The sequence below is a fragment of the Macrobrachium rosenbergii genome, chromosome 2 (genome assembly GCF_040412425.1).
Source record: "Macrobrachium rosenbergii isolate ZJJX-2024 chromosome 2, ASM4041242v1, whole genome shotgun sequence".
NCBI lineage: Eukaryota > Metazoa > Arthropoda > Malacostraca > Decapoda > Palaemonidae > Macrobrachium > Macrobrachium rosenbergii.
The window spans coordinates 8,153,555-8,178,504 of NC_089742.1; the positions used below are offsets into that span (position 1 = coordinate 8,153,555).

A 24,950-nucleotide genomic window follows, 5' to 3' on the forward strand; every position below is an offset into this window, starting at 1 on the left:
TTGACAAACTTTACGACAAAAGATAAGTAATTCAATGTGTGTTTGAGTAGGCTAGTCCCTGATGCGATCACTACATGAAATCTCTTTCTACAGATGTATCTGTTACCAGCCACAGATACTGGTCTGTTGGCGAAAGTGCTCTTTCTGACCAACCGCAACATGCCGAATATTCAGGTGCTGGAGAATTACCTTTCAATCAGCATTTAACTGACAACGAATATATGTTCACTTCTTGCCATTAACAAATCCCATGCAATGATGACGATTTACTGAATGTCATATCGAAGCGAACAGAGAAAAAGTTTTATGTGCCATCTCGTGGTTTTTGCGGATTACTGCAGAGGCGAACTGCGTAATAGTTCTTGTCACCATTTTCTTATTACATGGTCGGCAGCATGCGGAAATTACAAAAATTCCTGGTCGTACCTTTTACGATCTGCAAATATATTTTTCGTAGTACGAACAACATACACTGTCTGCCATTTAAACCTATTGCGACACGAGACGAAATCTCTCAGACATTCACATCGAGAAATTTGGGCATAGACTCTGTTTCGGACTGTCCACATGCTCTGTTTCGTGTCGCCCAAATATGAGCGATTTTGGCTGCAGTATCGAAAGTACGGGATGTGATGTTTTCGAGATGCTGAGCCGTGTTTTACCGCAGAACAGATGCCTGAATCACTCGTCTCTCTATCTTTTCGGTATAGATATAAAATCGACAATAATCAGTTTGTCGTCGCAATTCAAATATTTCACTCCAAATCGGCTTCTTTGTCTGGAGTGCTAACGAAACAACGCCCGCTATAACATAAGCTTTCATCATGCATAAATCCTGGAAAATTTTCGATTCTACGCACTGTCGGCTTGCAGACTATTTTTCGTTTATTATGTGAATCGGCGAAATGTAGAACCCGCAGAATTGAAATCGTCCTGCTTAATCATGCTACTACACTCCTTTTTATGCTCGGTCAATGACTCTACGATGCGTCGTTTACTTATATGCGTGCATGATCATAATCACACAAAGGGCTGCGCTCTCATTGGCCTTCTTAATACCTGTTTTCCTGTATATCAAGTGATAACAGTCTTTCGCAATGCTAAATGATGTCAAAAATCCAAAAAAATGATCTACTTCCTTTGTTTTTATTCGCAATCCACGACTGCGACATAATGCCTTTGCTGTCGAATGTAGTCTCTGGACTGTTACTCTGCTCATCACCTGAATTGCTGCGCGTCCATCTTCTTTTGACACCTTAACTGGGCGGATTTTCGTCATTTTCACTGATAAATTGATATTTCATCGCTGTCTCTTTAACTGCCAGGACCATATTATCCATTTCATTTCGCTTCTAAACCCGATTCATTTTCATGTCCGAAAATGAGTCGAGATCACAAAATAGTTGTCTCGTCGAAGGCTCTTCTCTCGTCTGTAGTGCGATCAACTCGGCGCCTGACCTCACTCCTGTTTATCTTGATGAAGACTAATGGTACGAAACACGTGAATTTGATTCATAATATGGCGAATGACACCATATCGAAAAAGAACCGTATTTCAATCATCAGTCCTTCATAAAAGAAATTACCGTGCTCTGCTGGTTTTAACGTGTTCAGCCGGCTTATTAAATGCGTCGTATACGGCAAAATCAAGGGTGTGTCGATGTCAATCCCATTTCCAACAATCTGTGATTCATGTATTGGTTTGATTAACGGTCCAGCATCTCTTTAATATGATTGCTACTTTAGCCTCGGCGACATGCTATATTCACGATATGAGAAAACTACGGCTCTTGGCGCTGTACTGATCTTTTGTGTTCTGTGACTAACGCGAGCTTGATCTACCTGTGCTTGCCTACATGCTCATGACACATTATCTTAGCTCCTTCTTCCTTTTGTTGTTGAAAACGCTGCGTTAACGGCTTTCCCGATGAACGAGATAATGAAAATGAGTTGTTAGGCTAGTTATTGATGACTTGCTAATGTTTCATCACTCTTGAAGCTTTCTTTTGTTGAATCTATTTGATCTGTTGTGGTTCTCTATAAACATATTTTATTCGCTTTGTTAATAGCCCTCAAATAATATTGATGAATAAACAATTGCGTTAGTTGGCGGATCGTGTTAATTCTTTATCCAGTGCTCATTGGTATATCTAAGTCTGGTGGTGCTGTTTTACGAGAACGTCGTGGCTGCACTGAAAATGAATGTGAGGAAGACAGCAATTTCTGCTAGCTGCTGTGAAATGCATACCTGTTCTGTTTCTTATCGTCAGTATCTAGAACGGCGGTTCCGTCGCTCCCCATTCTTATTTAGGCCACATGGTCAGTTTAATTGCTTATTAAATTTAGTCTCCCAGCTGTGTCCAATAGATGTCATCTGCATGTAAACTTCAGAATCATATTATGAGGTTTGATGAACATTTCAAGTATTTGCTAGAGAAGGTGACAGAGAGACTTCATCTACAACCAAATTTGTTTGCAAGTACCATTGAAAAAGCTTGCGTTGATGAGTACGGAAGGTGATATTTAAAGTTTTATCATGCCAGAAAATGATGTCATATGGTTGCTCTCTAAAAAACAACACGTCGGCAATAAGACTTGTAGAAATAATGACTCGACGTCTAGGCTAATTGTTTGAGAGATGTTTAATATGAAATTACGTATGAAGTAACTGCATGTTTGACGTGAAGAACGAAGGTTCTAGAAAGAGGCGATAACAAAGTCTGCGAGCCATTTTAACAATTTATGCATGAAAATGCCTGCTGCTGGACAAGAATCCCATCTTTATGTTGTTTTCGGGAAGACTATAGCTGGGGGGAGGAAGCGATTAACAGTGTCTCTAGTAATTCTATGTCTTTATTGCTAATTCTGGCTGATTTGTTAAGTCGAGCAGCAGTATTTCGACCAATTTGTCATGATCCGCATCGTTAAGATAGCGAACGACCCGATGTATGCTCGCGTCTGGCGAACTATTTTCGTCTTTGTCGAACACTGTGATGATATCTTTCATGGCTATTGTGCATTTGGAATCTTTTTCATTGTTGTTATTTGCTCGAAGACATTAATGGTATGCTTTGTGTGCCTGCTTTCTTTGTAAATAATTGTTTTTGCAAAATCACATCAGCTGCTGAAAGTAGACCTGGACCAGGCTCAGGCCCCAAAACGGTGTCTTGTTCTTCTGCAGTGAGGATGATTGAAATTCGGCACGTGGGAAGGCAGATTATTCAGCAACATGTTCCTAAGTCTTTTAATTTGTAGCACGAAACTACTGGGTGAGACTCACTGTTTTCAATAGCACCTGATAGCACAAAATATGAAGATATCTGTACATACCATCATCGCATGAGCAGCGTGACTGACCAACCTTCACTGTACTAATACAATATAACAGTGGCTGCAGCTTGTATTCTGTGCTTGTGGTCTGTCCAGAAATGAGTCTGGCTTTGTGTCCAACTTTTTGTGGCTCGCTACGACTGGGAGGAGGAAACTTGTTCTGACGCATTCTTGTAAGCATTCTTTCTGTGCCTTGGCCTGCTCTTGCTAACACGTTCATCACAAATCTAGGCTATTAGCGGCAACTGGCATCTGGCATCAAGCTGTGATGTTCCATGATAAAAATAATCTTTCTGTAATACATAGTGTGTATAATATGAAAACCCATATACTATTTACTTGTTGAAACCATATTCAGGCTTTTGCTCTATGCTATTCACTATTAGCAGAACAGTGCAACATCTTAATGTATATATACAAAAAGCTTTATAAAAACTCAATGACTTTAAACCTCGGCGTTTAGGAGGAAAATAGCACGGCAATGGTGGCGATGCGTCATCTTCTTCGGGAGGGGAGTTTATAATCGACGGGATTCATATTGTTGGTTTAATTGTTTATTACTGACAACTACCTGGCTCTCCCTTATAATATGCTCTGTTTGTGTATGAGAAAAATCCGAGCTTCTCGAAGCATGGCACGATGACTTGACATTCATGATTGGCGTTGTTGGTCCCATGTGAAGATGAAGAGTCGAAGACATCAGAAACACATAAGCGTAACAAACAAACTGTTGATTGAATACTGAACTGGCTTTTCAATCATCGATCGTCAATATCGCTCAACATCTGGATAGAAAGCATGCGAAGTGAAAGCGCAAAGAACTGTACGAACTGAAAAATATGGTATTCTTTTAGTCGAAAGAAGTGGTATAATTGAGAAGCGGTATGGCACCTATCTAAAATTGTGGTTGCTATCGTGAACTGAAAAGATAGCGCATGACAAGCGAATAAATCGAATGCTTTCTTGTAATTAAAACAAAGTGAATACTATGGAAAAATCTCTTTTGATTGATAACTTTGCTATAAGGTAAATGAAACTTTCCGTTAGGTAATGTGTTTGTGAAAAAATTGAAAACCTGTTAAGAAGCAACAGCATATAAGAGTTTGTGTGACACCTCATCACTTTACTACGCTACATGTATAATTACAATAAAAACTCTGAAACAACGACCAATTATCGATTCGGTGATTTCGCAAACTGATGAATGCCGTCTTCTCAACCCGTCAGTGACTGCGCTCTCAAAAATAACAACTGTCTCGAATAATGTGGATCTGATAAATAAATGGTATATTAATAGTGAATCCGAAGCTTCTTCTGGTACGATGTGGCTATCGTGATTTTCAGTGTGATCTGATGGCGTTTTATCTGGTGATGAAGAACACACATTGATTCTTCCAGCTAGAAATTTAACTGATTAAGTATAATAATGAAAAGTATGAAATTTAATTAATATTAATTTTACTCACAAACGTAACAATAATTAGTAACTTATTATTGCGAACCCATGATTCATATTTATACATATATATATATATATATATATGTATGTATGTATATATATATATATATATGACTGTGGGCTCTAAGTTGCCTACTCATCAGAATAACATGTATTCTCTCTTTGACGTCTTTAAACAGGCTTTGATGGCTGAGGCTGCAGTGGAAAGAAGTCTACTACTCCCATGAGAAACATCTGGACTTGCGGCTCTTTCTTCGTGAGAAGGTGTATGCACTTGGCTTGCTATATTTGGTGGTCCTAAATGACTTGGCTCAATTTACCCTTTACTGGTGTTCTGATTTATGATGAGTAACTAAAATGCATTATGCGACGTAGACAAACTCTCTGTCGAACTGCTGAACCGTCTGGAGAAGAATGACAGAATTTTCTGAAGTCTCGCGGCATTGCAAGACTAGTGATGAAGCGGACAGCGCCGTCGTCGTCGAACCCGGTGATCCTGGACCACTCCATCATCGTCGGATACCTCTATCTGGGTCACATCGGTTAGTGATATTATTATTATTATCATTATTATTTTTAATTATTTATTTATTTTTATTTATTAATTTATATTTGTTTATTTATTATTAATTATAATTTATTTTTATTTATTTGTCCCTTTACTTCTTTCTTGGCGGGTGAACATAAAATCTTTCGGCATCTTTTGAGTTTTATATTAAATAATTTTGTTGCTGCCTTCGAAGGCTAATGCGCTGACATATATGGAATTTTTGAAAATATTAAACAACATCAATCCCACGTATTATTGTGGCAGGGAACAGATATGCCAGGATTGTCAGTAATGCAGTAGTACTGTAAACTGGAAAATGATGAAGCTTCTTTTGAGACTCTCTATATCAAAATGTGTGGGTTAAAAAAATAGTGTGTATGAAAACCCACTAATATTTTCTTCCTATGTCTGACTATTCTGAACAAAGCTATAGACAAAAATCTTAGTATTTTATCTATAGCACTAAAGAGCATTAGACAACCTGAATATGATGATGATGGCAGGAACAGGAGATGCGAGCAGAAACGAAATATTTGATAACTATTAGCTAATTGCATTTGAAGTAAACAAAGCTAATATCAAACCAAAACCTTACAGCACAAAAATTTAGTATTCTGCCTTATAATATGAAAGATATTCTCATCTTCTTAAGAACTGTGTTAATAATGCATTTAAACTAAACAATGTCTTATCTGATAATACAAAGAATATGTATATAAAGTACGTGAATCTTCAGCAACAACTTTTGCTATTGACGAAGCAGACTTTCGGAAAAATTGGGCGTAAGTATGTGAAGATATACGCAGAAAGTTTGGTATTTATGTTTGTGTTAGTGAAGACAATCACGCTGTCAACATTATTCTAATGCGCTGAAATATCATTGAATCTGGCTATAAAAGAAGATACAACCATGACTATGGTATCAGTCGAAGATGTATGACGATACTTTAATATCAAAGAAATTTATGAAATTGATTTAAAATTTTAATTAGGCGATGAAAATGTAATGGCATAAGTTATCATATTTGTAAACACGTACGAGGTAACGTAGCTGACTCCGCCTCCCCCAGTTTTCTGTCGGTGTGGATCTTGAAGTTATGCAATCTGTGATTTTGTGAAATGGTTTTGAGAAGAACCACTCCTACTCGACACCAGCTGAAAGAGGATATGTATGGGAGTGACCATTTATTTGAATGTGAAGAGGACAACCGTATAATTAACAAGTCTTTGTATATCTTATGCATAAACATAACCTAATACAAACAATATATATATAACATGTATATATATATGCTATGTATATATATATGTATATGTATATATATATATATATATATGTTATGCAGTGAATTTAAGTAACTACAGTGAAGAGTATGATACTGATCCGAGATTATGAAGAAGAAGAGAACAGTGTTGACTAATTTAAAATGATGACCATGAACAAGTAGTGAGTTTGCCAAACAAGCCAACACATTGAGAAGAAAGGAGGAAACTAGAAAAATTTTGAGCTGAAAAGGTCAGCCTGATTTGTCGCGATGGGAAGTTGAACCTTAGGTAGACTAGTCGTAAGAAACTGGGTTCAACCAGGTCAGATTCGATGATCAATTTTAGTTGATTAACCCGAACCCCTTTAAACAGATGCTGTGTCTCCTCTCTGACATCGAAGAACACACAAGTCAGTAATGACGTTAGTGTTAAAGAATAGTGTATAAGTGCCCGGCAAATCGCAACCTGAAAGATTAACGGTGTAAACGGAGTACAAGTGTGGAAAAATGTTGCAGGAAATCTTGCGTCTATAGTAACGGAGTTCTCGACTTTTAACTGAACATCAACACAATAAAAAAAACGCAGGTCATTCAGCATGAACGCGCATGCCTATCTTTTTTATTTTAAGTGACTTGCAGCGATGATCGTTCTTGACATACAATAATTCGCGACCTAGAAAAGAAGCGAAGTGAGCAGTGACTAATAACAACTCTGTTGGCCAGCGCAAATATTCAAGACGATGTCAGCTTTAAACGTCAGCTTACGGCATTAGAAAGGTAACGAAGGCGAAGAATATTCCGCGGTATTCGTCATTCTGGTGGCGTGATAAATCTGCCAAATTTATTTCCGAAAACGATTCGCTGGGTTTCGGCGCAAGAAATTCAGTTTACTATAATTATATATGACCGTAATAAGAACAATGTGTCACGGCATGGAATCGGCGATGTTTATAAAACATAACGAGGCCAAACGACAGCTCGCGCTAAATTTCGCCGTCACAACGTGTGAAACAAATGTGGTGACTGCTGAAAGTAAGCTAATATCATCAGTTCAGTGAACTTTAAATACACGAAATTCCACCGTCCCGATTAAGCAAAAGGAACTTGTGCGGAGACGGCGACAGTACGGCGTGAAGACGACGACGGCTCGGAGACGGCCAAGTCAACACGTTGTTTTTTCTCCCGAAAAGTTGCGTCTTCCGCGTTTGAAGGATTCAATTTTTTCTTCGACGAAGGCTCAGCGGCTGGCTGGAAGTGCGACTGCTTCTTCGTATCGCTGGATGCTAACGACAAATTAGCTCAGGGTGCGGCGGTGCGAACGAGTAGTAATCATTCATTCTAGTAATCGAGAATATGAAATTTTTTCTCTGTGAATAAGTACATTGCGCGTGAAAATACGCTGTAATCATTTCCCCTGCGGTACAAATATTTTTTAAAAAACAAATATTTAAGTAATTATCATGTTTCGCTTATTGTACGAAAATAATTTTTCTTTTCGCTGTTTAGTCTTCTTGCAGCTTTCGTTCGCGGAAGATAGAAGATGAACTGTTATTCTGTCAAATAATTTTATTGTTATACATGACGCGGCTTTCAGTGGGTAGTGACATAATGTAATATCAGACTTTCGGGTGTGAGTCTATGAAGGAATGAGGATGGAAAAATTTGGTGCAGTGTCAAGAGTGAGACTATGATGTAGAGTGGGCAGCATGAAACTGAAATAATTACCTGCTTCTCAGAATTTTTTATTCAATTTTTCATTCTTGAAATCATTGAATATTTTATTAATTAACATGAATGAATCCTTTGATGAAGTAATTTGGCTGCGGCTGGGCTGGAAGCGAAGACAGACTCAATAAACTTACAGACTATTGCCTGACTTTATGTAAAATTGATCATACTGAACGAACGTTCTCGTAGTCGGGGTCCCCCCATGGTGCTCTTTGCTTCGGTTAACTAATGAATCGTTGTACCTGAAGGCCTGCCATGACGCAGATTTTAGTAATCACCGTTTGTGGTTTTTGGTAATTTAGTAATAACAGATTGAAGAATATGGTGTGAAATCGATGACAACGAGAAAACGGAATTTCTTGCTGGCTATCACGAAAATAAGCAGATGAAACGCTCTTATATGTTAGTATGGAGTATGGTGATGCGGTTCTTTCATTCGGTACTTTTGGGAAAAATTATCTGTTTAACAATTCGAAAACAGTGCTACATTTTGGCAACAACACTGAAGATCCGTAATTACATTTCCGTCATCGAAGAAATATGAGGGTAATCACTTAGTTTAGCCACTAGAGAGCAGAAAAACTATATGGAAGTGACATTTTGAATATGAAAACTGTGAAGGCTGTTGTTGGAAGGATGGTGATGATGGCTGAACGCTGGTATATCAGGGCATGGGCTATGTCATTAGGACAATCTACGTGCTTTGGTAGGAAGAAGAGCGGCAAAGAAATGCTGTGATAGGAAGCAAATGATGTGGAGTCTGCAGCTGCTGATGGCCTCGAAGTATTGATGCGATTACGGAACCGTAACTGAAATGAAGCACAGAAAATAATAACAATCGGTAATAGAAAACAGTCGGGGCTGGCTTAGATCTGGTATCGAAGGCATAGAAAATTCGTTTGATAGAAAATGATGGGCTATTTAATGAAGATTGTCAATCAGAAACGCAAATAAATGACTGGAAACTGGCAGTGAAATAGGACTCCTGAACAGAGAAGAGCGAACAAACCGAGAGATAACAGGCACGGTCAATGAGCAGAGATTAAGTAATGAAATTGTGGTATTCCAGCCATACAACGAAAGCAAATAATACAGCATTACGGCGACGGTTTATTTAATCCAGAACTGGTACGGTGAGAGAATAACGATACTCGGTCTGTAATCAGAATACCTCGCAGCCAACAAATCGAGAATTACTCATTGACAACGCCTTGAAGTCACGCGAAGAAAACTGTGACATTGAGCAGAGATGTATCCCCAACGACATTTTCAGTAATGAAAATAGTGTTTCTGTAAGTACAGCCGTGTCGGAAGGAGTTGCCTATCATAAGTACACTTAGAAGTGTACTGATTCCCATATTATTGAACTGGCACAGTAAGTATCATAGACAAAACACTAACACAACATACTGTGGCTTCCAAATGAAAATACAACTCCTGACCTAAGCTTCCGGGCTATGCAAGATATGGAATACTACATTGTAGCAATGATCTTATCAGGAAATTGAAGGAGAATGTTTATGCGAAAGAAGGAACAGTTCAGATAGAAACGATCACTTTACCTGAACAACCTCGTATGCAAGTAGACATCAACGAATAGAAATGGAGATTTGCTCTTGGCGAGTGAACGGTATTAATGAAGTGTGATAGAGAAATGAGAAGATAGTCAAACTGCTTTTTCAAGCACAGAAACACTCAGGAGGAGTTCTCAAATGGAAACATGAACCTGATGGCTTGAAGTGCAACAATAGTACCTCGAAGAGAACAGTTCTTTTCCCCTGTTTGACTGCGTAATAGAATGCTAATGTAAGAGAAGATACGGAAGAAATATCTCAGGTGTTGCTGATGGCTGCCTGAAGCTGTTGTGGGATTCTGTGTTCTACAGATGAATTCCTTGATATGATAATCTGTTACACTAACATTATTGTACCGATGATGTCTTATTTAGATTAAACAACAGTGTTAAACTTTGCATCACGGGCTCTGACAAAGGCTTGTCTTAAGTGCCAACGAATAAGACACAATTGTTTTCACAGATATGTTGACAGTTAATGAAGACTTACTGACTTTAAATGAAAATGAACAATTCCTAGTAGGCTGAATAGTGAAGTACACGATATATGTATATTATTCTGACGAAAGTTTAAATTGCATGCTCTCTGTAAGAAAGTGTAATTACTAACCCTTTACTAACAAGTGAAAAGAAAACATTTGTCTGTAGCTTGTTGCAAATTAAGTGAAGAGGAAGTAAATAACTAGATTTTCTCATTAGTGAGGACAGATAATACAGATATTGAAGAAATATAGGAGTGTTAACAGCGGTAACGAGAAGATAGTTAGGAAGGACAGATGTCTGCGGCTTTAAATGGTCATGAAGAAGGTGCTGAACCAGCATGTTTTCCCTGTTTACAGGCTTTCAGTAAGTCAAGGAGCAAATAAGTGAAACACGAATGAGACGAAGAGATGAAGGAAGATGGAGTCGTGATTCTTCTGGGAATGCCTTATGGTCACCTTTGCTGCCCAGTTCAAAGAAAAGACGACAGTGGAGGATGTGGTGTTATAAGAGGTGGTCCCACCGTCCCTGATGAATGCCAGTACCAGTCGATGACATGTTAGCTCAATTAGAAGTGCCAGAAGCTAGCACTCGATCTACTAAAATGATGAGTTCCTCTCGTGAAAGAGGTAAGCATCTGCGGCACTCGTACTCGCCATTTGCAATTCGAACAATACCGTTTGTCTTTACTCGGCTCACTATGCCGTTCAATGGGAGTGATTGAAAGGCGTGTCATTTATCTTGACGACGCTGTGGTATGTGAGATATGAAATGACTAAAACAACAAGATAGTATTAGGCAAATGAAAAACAATTAAAGGCCAGAAATAAATACTAGAATATCTGAGACATGTTATCAGTGAACATGAGACTAATGCAGAAGAAGGTAAATTTATTATGAACTGTATCAGCTTTAAAGAAATTTGAAGGCACTAATTCCCCAAATATGACGAGGCTATTATCGACGCTTTCATGAGTTTGCTGCCGCTAACAGCTGCAACTGATTGGCAGAAAGACTATGGTGAAATGAACGAAGCTGCTTGACACTAAAGGGATCAGATCTATCTATTTATCCCGGAAAGTAATTTCAAGAAGTACCACGAACTAGGTAACAGTCTTAATGCAAAAGGGTGCATGAGAACTATACGTGTTCAGCTAACACGTACAACTGAAAAGAAAAATGTTCCAACACTTAGTCTGAGGACCTGAGAGTAGGCACATTTTGCTGGGACACTAAAGTAATGTTCTTATAAACCCATTGTGTTCTTTCAGAAAAGGCCTGTAATGAAGTTCATCTGGGTAAATTTGCCCCAAATTGGGCTACATACCTGTTAGATATAACACATTAGCTGACGCCTTATCTGGAATCACAGAAGGGCATTACCACTCATAAGCCTTCGGTCAATCACAGATGGAACTGGGCAAAAGTTCGTCAGAGAGGCTAACAAAGGACTACAGAATAAGAAATGATGGTAACCTCTTACGGAAAATTCGAAGTTTCGAGGAACCGATAGATGTGTGCAAAACTTCAGACAGGCTCAATAACTGTTGTTTGACATTCTATGCATAATACAGGACGTCTTGGGTAACCCATTCATACAAGTTTATCAGGGCATCCTGAAACATGAAACGTCACTAAGCGGCACTCATGTAGTGAATGCTACTGTTGAAATTGCCCTATGTAATATACGCCAAATGTCAGCATCAAAAACTCCACTAAATATTGTCATGTAAATACAAAGCAGTCATAATAGACTATGGTCTACGGTACCATCGAAGAAATAACAGATTTTGAATTTTCGTGACTATTGACAATGCAGCAAGTATTCAACCAGAAAACAGAAAGCATCGGCTGGTAACAACCATAACGAACATTCATATATAAATTTTAACTCGAGCAATGCTGCTAGTGCCGTGACATTCTACGAAACTGTGACACAGACTGAAAATGTCAATAACAGCACATAACCAACTCTAAATGGAAACAGTGAAGCAGGCTTTGAAAATAAGAATACTGAACATTATTATTGCCAAACATTCAGGACGACTCTCGGCAATTTACTTTCACAAACAACACGATGGAAAATGAATCAATAGGAGAAACTCTCATTTCTATTTATTGTGGCTGCCAAAGAGGAATGTAATTCACTTTTGGATGTTTTCTGTTAATCACGACTACGAAGGTTATATTGGAGAACAGACATGCGTCTGCGGACTAGACCAAATCACCGGGAACTAGTGAAGATTTACGCAAAATCTGGTAATGTTAATAACGAATCACCATGCCCTGGATGTCATGGAAGGAACCTAATGTGCCACCGAAATTTGGTCAGTTGAATAAATTCGAGGTAATGCATGGTTACGCTGAAGAATCTGTGTACATTGAACCGCATTATTCGAACTGTAGTCGTCCGGTTAGCTGTCTGTGAATGAATAGACAATAAAATGAAGATCTTCAATATTTAGTAGAAGAAGGAAGCGATAGACTTGAGTGCAATAATCAAACAAATGTGGTGATAAATTTTTGCTGCTTGTAACATTATTTCGGCAAATGATTAACGTGGTATCCAAGTGAAGACTTTCGCTCGTGGCAGAGGAGCAAACGGAATGGGCGAATGCGAGACACAACCGTGTTAAGATGCGGCGGAATCATGCTCGTCAGAAAACGATTAGTCAACTGATGTCAAACACGTTTGGGAACTACAGCGATGAACAAATTTGGCACATTGCTCTCAACGCGGAAGCGTGATAGTGATATGCCAAGGAAAAATGTCGTGATCACTCATACCCTTTGCTGAAGCATCATTTACAATCTCTTTAGTGGCGACTTAGTGTTGAAAGCTAAAGGAAAGAGTAGCTCAACTTGAAAATTAGGCTTCTAACGGAACGCATCTATAATAAGTAATAGAAATGTCAATCAGAAATGGTCACGGTGTACAAGCTTATTGAATGATTGCGCTCCTGTGTTTCATCGAAATGCTAGAATCGAGCGAAAATGATGAGCATTTGCTCGCAGAAGCGTATTTCCTTCTGAAGCTACGGGGTACTCAATACTGTCATGACGGCGGTAAAACCTGCTGTCACCGACTGGTGAAGCGGTATTCGAAGTGTGATGTGTTAATCGCCTGACCGCTGGTAGAAAATATGATGGCTATTATGGCATGATCACAGTGAAGTGGTAGTAATCAAGCCTCATGCTATTTCAGCTGTCGAACGTCAACTTCGTCTATCCATTCCCAATGATAGTGAATAATATAAGTCATTGTACTGAGCGACACTTGCCCAACATGATTCTTTCTAGTGATGACCCCGGAGCATGGTTCGAAGTGTGTCATGTGATGGTGTATATGTTGGCATTAATTTCTATGACATGATTAACTCTTCGTGTCTGAATGATCTTGTAAACGGCAAAATGGTAGAACCACGTAGTACCGTTTACAGAAAACTTTCGAGCTCAAATCATTTGTGTTCTCAGCAAACGAATTGAATGCTAGATTGACTTTAAGTCAAACAAAACAGTAGTTTTCGTGTGTACACTCATTTCATCTGCTTGTGGTGGTCATTCTGTTTATTACAAACTACAGTCTTCACGACATTACGGTTAATTTCACTAGGAATAACTGCATCCGGACTGAAAGTTATGGCAATTTCGGCTTTCGAAACTGAGTGAAGCATTCTGGCTAAGAATTCCTTTTCTTTTCATACATGAACAAGATTTCTCTCATGTCATTCATAAATGTCATTCTTTATTTATTTAACATTTCCTTTTGTAGTGTCAGGAAATTAACTATTGAGTAAACACCAAGGACATGATGAACAGAATCACTACAGAAAACAACGTTTACCGTGACTACCTGAAACATTGACTTTATTTTTATTTACAGACATGATTTCTTTGCTCGAATGCTGTTTTGATAACAATGATATTTTGCAAGATTGACTGAAGTATGTTTGATATCTTTTTGCCATATTTTCTGCATTTAATATAAACTCATACTGTACTGTTTGTATTTGTACTATGATACATTATAAATTTATTAGCTTATTAACGATATTGACTTTATAGTCAAGTTTTCTTCAATGCTATAATGAGCATTCATAATTTATTTCCATGCACTAACACATGACTACTGTGTTTGCAGCCCAATGTGTACTGATTTACACTGAATTGGCAGCTTAGAACCAATTTTGTAATAATTTTTAACAGTGTTGAAATAATTATCTCTTACGTATTAATTCAGCTATATTTGCCATTATAATCCAATTAGTAATAATAACAGTGATGACCAATACAGTGAATTTAAAGTATTTCTACGAACAAGTATCAATCGCGATCAGATTATGGAGGAAGAAAGAGAAGACAGTGGTGATAATTTGATGATGACCATGAACAATGAGTTTGCCAAACAAACAACGATATGAAAGAAAGGAGGCTGAAGAATGATTGCAATAGTCAGCGAAATGACATTGTCCTTGATGAGTTGAAGTGAACCGTGGGTGAACTGAGTGAGCGATTTCGCTGCCCGAAGTTCATTCTGTCAATTTTTAGTTAGGGTAACGAACGCACGTCTGTCGCCGAAAAATTTCTGAAGTCAGTATTGTGGCCATGTGACATTAGTGACAAAAGAAATAAGGCAATATAAAAGTGCAGCCTAAAATAACATGTTAATTTATAATGAGCTGCAAGAATCTTTACGTCTATAAGCTGACGAGTTCTCATTTGTAACACAATAAAACAGTCGTCAACCTAACTGAGCAATACCAACATAAAAGTACACTTATAACATTTATATATATATGTATGTATATATATATATATATGTATATATATGTATATATATATATATATATATATATATATGTATATATACATATATATATATATATATGCATATATATATATATATATATATATATATATATATATATATCATATATAATATATATATATATATATATATATATAATATATATATATATATATATATATATATATATATATATATATATATATAAATATATATATATATATATATATATATATATATATATATATATATATATATTACTGCTGATTGCGCCTCGGTAGCCGTTTCTTTAATGATTCGACAACGTCGACCAGCGGCCAAATCACGTGAGCAAATTGCGTGACATTCGTGTGGAGCGTGTGACGAGCATTTTACCTATGAGAAAATTTCCATATCGACGCTTAAGCCTGGGTGGTCCTGAAGTCCTTTTCTTTCTGCTGTGCTATAGCGACGAAATGTTCGATGGCGGCGTAGATGCCTGGGAGCGCGTGACTGAAGCGACTGGGTGTCGAGAAAACGAGGCGGGCGTCTGGAAAATGATACGCTCTGCGCGCTATTGGCTGTGATGGTGGAGCGAAACACTACGCTTCGGCGTCACGTTATCTTACAGCCTTAGATCACTAGTATTTGAAACTTTCGTCCGTAACATCATCTTTCTTTATTTCCCAATCTTCTTGTTTCATTCTCAGCCGCCATTAGAGTGACCATGTTGCAGTCTGAATTATTGTTAGCGTTAATATTAGCCCGATATCTTAAACAAGTCATTTTAACTCTTTCTGGTGACTGTTGTGCCTGGCGCAATGTTTGTATTTAATATACCATCTTAACGATAAATTTTCTGCGTCTTATAAAGTATTCATTGAATATTCTTTGTTAGATTGATGCCCTGAACTGGCGACTGATGATAACGTCTGTCTTAACTGTATTCGAAGACAGGTGCATTAACATTCTTGGCATGCAGGCTGCGTCGTTTAGTGAGTGGCAATGGCTGATCGGCCAAGACACCCCAATAACAGCGACCGCTAATAGATTTTAGAAATCTGGAAGAAAAATTAATTACGACCAATCCCAAAAGATAAAGTCGAGCTATTAATTCCCATTTTGCTCTTCAAACAAGAGCCAGCGAGCGCCAATAATAAGCTTAATAAGAAGAAATAATGAAATTAGCATCAAACCAAACAGAATACGTAGCGCTGAAACGAATATGAACGTTGTGAAGGACATTTTGCAGCGTTAACTGTTACAAATCAATCAAATCTGGGCGAATCGGGCCCATTTCATGTACGCAAATGGTGGCGGCGTCGATGCGTCAATGGATTATTGCTTTCATATGGCGAGAATCGTCAAGCTTACCGTGTCAGTGAAATAACGAGCAGGCGAAATATGTTTGCCGTAAATGCATTTTTCGGTAAAGCTTTCATTAAACAGATGTTTTCACCGCGAAGCCACGTAACGGGCACAGCGGCTGGATTTTCCATCCTTGGCATTAAAACGCTATGCATGTTGGCCTGACTGAAGTAAAATCAGAGACCTGCATTTGTTTCGTTCGTTATTTTAATTTTGTAACTAAAAATACCCGCGGCGGTTGACACGTTAGGCTAACGGGACTTGGCACCATCTTAACACCCTGTTATTGTCATTCTTTGTATTGAACAAGCTCTGTTTTCTTCAACTACTACTTTAGTATTAAACCCCACCTAGCAATATCTTAGCTGAACGAACCGGTAGACAAACCAAGATATAATTTAGTCGGGAAGATAGGCCTTAGTTGATTAATACAATAACAAGTTCCTTTACAAATACCTGCGGGAAAAACCATATAAAAGAATTTTAAATTTTACGCTAAAATCTTTAATGACGTCAAGTAAAATACTTTGAAGGTCAGATAAAGAAACATCGCTCAGAAGCCAAGGCAGCGTATCATGCATTTTATTTTAGAACAATGCCATTTGTGCTCTTATCAAATCTTTGCTTAACATGTTCAAGCAGCAAAGTGGCTGATTGAAAATCTCTCTCTCTCTCTCTCTCTTCGTCCAAGTAAGCCGTGGGGCAGCAGTGCGTGACCTTCAAAAGACGGGCCGACACAGCTCGTAATAAGTAATACCTCTGTCCCCACAAAAATCAGATGGTGCAGGGTCAACGTGACTCGTGTCGATCAACTGAACCTGTACTGCTGCTAGTTTCACCCTCTGGCAGACGGTGCAGACCAGCCACTCAGTACAGAAAAAAAAAAAATTCACTCACCACAGTGTATGATTTGCTGCACTGTCATCACTTAGATAACACTTCTCTCTCTCTCTCTTTTACCTTCCGCTCTCTCTCGTGTGAAGTGTGAAGTCTCTATGCTGGCGGACTCCGTGAAAGTCCTAGAACACATTGACTTTTCTATGTTTTTATATGAAAATATGAAACAGAAAACAAAGGGAACACAGAAAATGGCTGCTGGAAGCTAACCTGCGCAGTGCCTAGAGGATTACTGAGCTCAGTGTGACGCACGCAGTGCCACGTCACTGAAGATACGCCCAGTCGACTGCGGTTAGCAGTTGCGCTTCACCGCAGAACTAATGACAACGAAGAAGTACTCGTCCTTTCACAAGGCGTGAATCTCAGTTTTCACCTAGTCGAGGCTGAAATTAACGACAAGCGGAGAAAGAAGACTCGAGCGAAGAAGCAGAAGAAGAGCGAGAGGAGCTTCCGAAGAGTATGAGAAGAAGAACAGAGGAATAGACAAGCGAGAAGAACAGCTGAAGAGAAGAGGAAGAAGAGAAGACGGCATGGTTGGCAGCTGAAGGCTCGAGCTGAAAGAGGCAAAGTGGAGGATGCCGAAATATGATAACCTCTATGCTGCTGTCAACTACGCTCCAATTTCGGCATCAGCTCGTGAAATTGGACGAAGACGGCCGAAAGCAGCAACGGAGAGATCGGCTGGCGACCAACTGCATCTGCGAGGCAGCCGCAGCCAGGCATGTGGAGGAAAGCCGAAGGCGGCTTCGCTCACTAGCCGGAGGTAACATGGCGGAAATTCTGGAGTCGACCTGGGTACAACCCCAGCCTATACCAGGAAGCCGGCGGTCTTTGAGCGTGTCGTGCTGGCTAACGGTTGACTCCTTATTTTGCACGTGTTTGAGATCTTTCAATCGGACCGGCATGACCTTACCAATGTGATGCCTGGGCCCAATATATATGTTGGCGATAAACAACAAACTTGTCGCGTAATGTGGGCTTTTAATGTTTCGCGAAGCGATCATTCTCAGCCTGAACTCCAGGCTCGTTCAAAATGGACGCCAACGAACCATGGCTTGGCCAGAGAAGGTACGCTGATGCCGATGCCCAAGCTCGGCGCGTACCAGCCGGGCTCCTCTCCCGACTGCCTGCTCGGCCTACTCAACGGTTGCGGGCCGCGAGCTTCATCAGACGTGCAAATCACGTGGACTGCCGGCGCTGTGCTGGATCGACGGCCTCATCCCCGCACCGCAAAATTGTCGGCCTAATGCGCTTCGTTCTCCTGCGACCGATCTGCTGCGGATCCTTGCGGTGGCAGTTCATCTCGTTGGCCTCTTTCGAGCACTGGCCTGCCTGTGACCCTTCGTTCACGGCTGCTGCGGCAGACGTCAGCAGGGCGAAGTGCTAACCCATTACGGCAACCGGTGGAAGCGAGAACGCGTGCCGTTACGGATCGCGATCAGGCCTGGCCGAACGTCTACCGCGGCGTGGTGGTGGGTGGGTGGCTTTCGCTGACGGGACGGGATGTCTGAGGCTTCCGGTACTAACATGCCGCGGCCGCGGTGCCGTGCCGATGAAAGTCAAGCCACTAAAGCCCGCCCGAAACCAGAGCTCGTGAGCTAGCTGGCCATTACGAACCTGGCCCTCTCAATCGCGATGGCCTGGAAGGTCTCCTCTCCCGAACATGGTAGGAACGTACGCTGCGGAGGCGTGCTGTGGTTGAACCCGCTGGGAGAGCTTTAACGCCCGGCAGCGCCTCCGAACAAACTCTCGGAAGATGGTCATAACGGGACGAGAATACTGCGCGGCAAACGGAGATAGTCGCGGTGTGCCTCCGAACCCTTGTCGACATGCTGACCGACGTGCCGCTGCGGCGCGGCGGTAACCGAACTCCGCTTGCGGACTGAATGACTACCGTAAGACTGTCTGGGTCATCATCGGACGGTCACTCTCCGAATTTGGATTCCCCGATCATCGACCGAGCCTCCGGCACCGGACGCTCCTGCGGAAGCCGAACCTGGAGAATCGAAATGTTCCATCGAGACGAAGACTATTGGGCGCGGAAATCGGATCGCTCTTCGTCGCTTCAGGCTGAAGGCACCCTCCTGGCTGTTGCCCTGACACCCGCTGCAGCCTGTCCCCTCATCACACTCTGGGCCTGCCTGATAGACGCAGGCGAAGAGGAGAGGCGGAAGAAGTAACAAATATAAGCTCAAATCCCGGGCACTAGTCTCGGCGGTGCTACTGTAGGTCTGGCTTGAAGGTAACCACATGTCTCTTTTCAGCAGCAAGCCTTGAAGTACTGGTACATCCGCTCACTTTGTGTGTGAAATAACATGGCTAACTTATTATTGAGCAGCCACGATATCATGTTTACATGACTAAGACCTGATGGTGACAGGCAACCTCTGAGTCTTGTGGTATTAATTGTGAAACATAAACCAAGTTGTAATTTAAGTAGAACATTAACTCTTATGTTGGTGCTACAATCGGGACCAGAACAGGTTAGGCTTTAGAAGTACAGCAAATGTACCACTAGGCTAGGTCTAAAAAACATGATTGTGAGAGGTAGCCTATAATAACTGTGGCTTTGCTCTAGTACTAACAGAGTGTAGATTATAGCTCATGTCAGGCGCAGTTCTTAGCAACTGAAGCCAGGCTAACCGAGACTAATGAGAAGAAGTAACACAATAGAGCGAGCAGCTTGCTAGTACGAAACGGCTAGTTAACACGAAGGTGAAGACGACCGGCGTCATTATTAGCGGCAAATCACGTGAGCAAATTGGCGTTAGGTGTGGAGAAAGGACGGGCAGCGACAGGCATTTCCCACAAATTTCCATATCAGCTTGTAAAGTGATCCTAGAACTTTTTTTCTTTCTGTCTCTCGCGACGATGTTAACGAGCAACGAACGCCTGGAGTATGACATGTTTTGACCTGGAAGAAGGCAACTTGGCCGAATACGAACACGTCACATGCATCTGGTATTTTGACCCGGTGGTGGTGAGCAAGCTGCTACGTGAACTCGGCGTCCATGCATTTAAGGTGAGAGTCGCGTGTACGAGAATCTGAATTAAGTCAGTATTGTATTGTTAGCGTTGGCAATTATCCCGGTAATCTCGAGTTTAAACAAGCAAGTCATTTTAACTGTTCGCTAGCGCTTTCGTACTGAGAAAAACCATTGTATTTAATACCAATCTTAACTAAATGATTTTTTTCACTTATTATTGGCGTTATCATGAAGTCTTTTATTCACTGAATATTCTTTGTTAGGGATGATACCAGCAACTGGCGACCTGTTAATTAACGTCTGTCTTTAGTTAACTTTCGACAACTCAGATTTGAGTGCGTGTATTCTTGCATGCAGGCTTAAATGTTTTACGTAAATTAACAACTGATCGGCCAAGACACTTACATAACAATATATATGCTAACTATATATATATGTATATATATATATATATATATATATATATATATATATATATATATATATAGAGAGAGGAGAGAGAGAGAGAGAGTTAGAAATTGCAGCTGCTTGATCTTTTCATCCTGACATATGAGATTTATTCTTCAAAAGATATTATTTAGATATATATACAAACATTTGAATAGAGAGAATATTATCAGAATCAGCATTTGTTCAAAGTTATTTTCAATGGTAAAATATATGCTTTGATAGCATAAGAGAGAAACTATAGACATGATTCAGTCAGTAAAACAAAACAAATAACTTTTATTAACTCTTACGCTTAAGGGACAGTCCCCATTTCGAATCTCTGTCCTCCCAAAAATCACTACCTTCGGGAAATGAGTAATATCCCCCTTTATGGAATTTCCCATCATGTCCCCATTATATGCAAATCATAATAAACACTAATTGTTCAAGATAAATTAAGATATTTTTCTCGAAACTTCTAAGGCTCTTTCAGCATAGCTAGGTCGTAGACTGTAGAATTGTGCTCATTTCTTTAAACAAACAAAAGAAAATGAAAACAAACTCATTTAGCTGGACTGAAGGATTAGACTTATTTTACGTGGCTAAGAACCAATTGGTTACCTAGCAACAGGACCTACAGCTTATTGTGGAATCCGAACACATTATGACGAGAAATTAATTTCTATCACCCGAAATAAATTCCTCTAATTCTTCACTGGCCGGACGGAGACTCGAACGCTGGGCCAACAGCGTGCTAACCGAGAGCTCTAGCCATCCCTCCAAAGAAGAACTTGTCATATATATTCTTACATATATATTTACTGTATATGTATTGTATATATATGACCTGATTCTCGGCCATTTAAAGGTTCTACCAGTACAAATGAAACGTGTAAGATACAATTAATACATGTGTATTTTCCTTAATTAATAGTTATACAGGACCCTGTTGTAAATATTACACTACTTAATTACGCAATTATAGCCGGAAGGTACTATGAGGTGATACACCGATCACTGTCTTAAAGACGCACCCCATCCCATTGACCACTAAACCCTTACTGATCTTTAACTTTTCAAAGTGAACGAACTTGCTTAGGTCATAGACCTCAGCTGGTTGGTCTCTCATAATCGAAAAGAACCAGTAATGGTCTTTGATGTATGGCACTCATTTGAATTGCCCACGCCAAACCCCAACGATCGTATAGCGTTCGACTAATCAGCAGTATTTGTTCGTTACTCTCTGATCAGAAAGACGTACAGTTGGACACAGGTTTGGCTGGTACACCTCGGACTGAGCGAAGTGCACCCTTGCACCCCTTACTTCGCTGCGAGTTCCTGTTTGTAGCCCCTCCCACCACCTGTTTTTTTAACATTAACGTTTTGTTCATAGCGCTCGAGAAAGAGACAGGCAGTTAGTTTAATTATTATTTATAGCGAGTAATTCGGTTGGTATAACCGAAGGTTTTTGTGTACATTTTTTAATACACGTTTCCAACGATGGGACCCACCAGTGGGTCACACTGTTCTCTCATTTGCTGCAATGTGACCCACCGGTGGTCCCAATAGAATAAAATTATTTTTTTATTTATAAAAAAACTTAAACTTTTAATTGCATTTATTATTTTAGTAGATCAGTATTGCTATCAAAGGGTTGAATTATACAAAAAAATAAGAAAACTAAATTTTATTGAAATAATTGCAAAGAAAATTTGTCTGACATTCAGTATATAAGAAAATTAGTTTTCCATTCCATTTGCTAATGAAAAATCATATCACTAGTTATGTTTGAGATTGAAACATGATAAACATAGATATGGAGTGCCATCACATGAGTCACAATATGTGAAACCTTTCTTGACTTGATTTTGGCCACTTTGGATCCTTCATTTGCTGCTAACATTTCGTAGTAGCCTCTGCATCATTTCCTTGTTTTTCTTTTCTGTCCTTCTGCTTCTTTGAGACAATGTGAAGATTTTCCTGAAATATTCATACTTGATTTTCCTGGTTTGTTTTTCCTTCATGATACCACTAGTATAGTATAAGACAATAGATTCCTTGAATGCACGTAATGACATTTTCTTGACAACAAAGTACTTATTGTAAAGTACCCAAGCATTCACTATAGAAGTACCAGCAATAAATTCTAATGCTACTTTTCTGTACCATTTTCTTGACTTCTTCAGAGGTGAATAATATGATGACATTTGATCTGATAAATCATCTCCTTTCTTGCACTTATTATAGTCTAACACACTTTGAGGTTTCTTGATAGGTAAACCAGTCCTTGTGACTTTACCTGTGTTGATTAGAGTAGCATCATGTTCTGGAACTGTTGATAGAGTCACAACATATCTTTTATCTATCCAATTGAATACTTTCACTCCATTCTTATTTTCTGAGGCTTTAATTTCACCTCTCTTTAGTTTTGCTTTTGTAACTGACTTTGGAAGATACTTTCTATTGACTCTTACTGTGCCACATAGGTAAGTCTTCCGCTGAAGAAGATACTCTCTAAGAAACTGGAGATATAGTAATTATCTGCAAACAAAGTCACTCCCATATCCATATGATTTGCAAGGAGTCTTACTACAAGAGATTCAGTCTTACTTAGAGGTGGAGTAGCTACTCCTACACCAGTATATAACTCCATGTTTAGAGTGTATCCATCAGGAGTGCAAAGTTTGAACAGTTTGCATCCATACTTATGGCTCTTTCCAGGGATGTACTGTCTGAAAATGACACGGCCTCTGAAAGGCACCATACTCTCATCAATTATAACATCAGATCCTGATTTATAGATTGATTGATACTGCACCAAAATCATATCTAGTAATTTTCTTATTTTCCAATCTCTTCCCACATTAGGTTCTTCATTGTTGCAAAAATGTAACATTTGCAAGAGCAAGAGGAAGCGGTCTCTACTCATTGTTTTTGGAACAATTTCATTCTTATAAAGGATGCTTTTTGACCAATATAATTGGGTCTCAGGGAATGGAACCAATCCCATGTAAATGATAAGTCCAATAAACTTTTCAATTTCTTTGTTATTTGTAGGAATCCACTGCCGTAATTTCGATCTTCTTGTTACAGTAACTGAAGAAATTTTCTGCTCAGCATATCGATTGGTTTCTTGAACAATTAGATTTATAATATCATCAGTAATTATTTGTTTGTAAACATCAATAGGCCAAATTTGGTTATCTGTAGACGATGGATGCACAGTTACACAAAGTTCTTCTTTCCCAGTAAATCCATGTTGTCGAGCTTTCTTAGTCACTTTTATCCACTCGGCATTTGGTGGACTTGTGTCTTCATTCAAAATTTCTTCCTCATTTTCTTCCTCATTTTCTTGCTCTTCTTCAGTGATTTGATTTTCAGAATCATCATGGAGAGACTCTTCACTTGATGAACTGCTTCCTGTTTCTGAATAAATATATTCATCATCAGAAGTGTCTTCTTCAGAAGACAGTTCTTCTTCAAATTGGAGCTTTCATTTCTATCAGATTTTTTTACTTCCATAAAAGTTGGAAGCCAACATTGTAACACCTGCAAAGATGATATGCTGTGTAAAGTTTTGATACTAAGGTAAAACAATATATAAAATTACTGATTGATTTATAGAAATTTAGAAAAGATTCAAAACTATGGGTCATATTAGGTCATTCACTGCCTAAGAAAAAAAAAAAAAGACAAAAAAGGAAACCCTTACCAAACCCTCAAATATATAAATTACATATAAATCAAAAAAAGAAAGAAAAGGAAACCCTAACCAAACCCTCAAATACGTAAATTATATATAAATATTTATTACATGATAGGGGGTCTCATAGATACAGAGTGGTTAGCTACAATTAAAAAAAAAATTCAAGTGGGACCCACCGGTGGGTCCCATCGCACTGCAGTAATAAAATTTTCATTCAGATGCGATGGGACCCACTGGTGGGTCACGGTTTTTCTTACCTCAACAAAGTCTATCTTGTGAGAGACAAGCATGAACAACCTCTCCCCTTGTTGTCTCCTTTGGTACTGACAATAGAGCAGTTTTACTACTGTCGCAGTACCAGCATTCCAGCCATTATGGCTGTCGCAGGAAAC

At 39.3% G+C, this 24,950-nt stretch overlaps 1 protein-coding gene across 1 annotated transcript; it reads right to left on the reverse strand.

Moving 5' to 3' along the window:
• Window positions 1-23,322: 23,322 nt before the first annotated feature.
• Window positions 23,323-24,747, reverse strand: LOC136842286 (piggyBac transposable element-derived protein 4-like). The gene is made up of 2 exons (XM_067109550.1): window positions 24,735-24,747; window positions 23,323-24,272 (listed from the first exon to the last, which is right to left on the reverse strand). The coding sequence occupies exons 1-2, from the start codon at window positions 24,745-24,747 to the stop codon at window positions 23,323-23,325; spliced, it is 963 nt and encodes a 320-aa protein (XP_066965651.1).
• Between the last annotated feature and the right edge of the window lie 203 nt (window positions 24,748-24,950).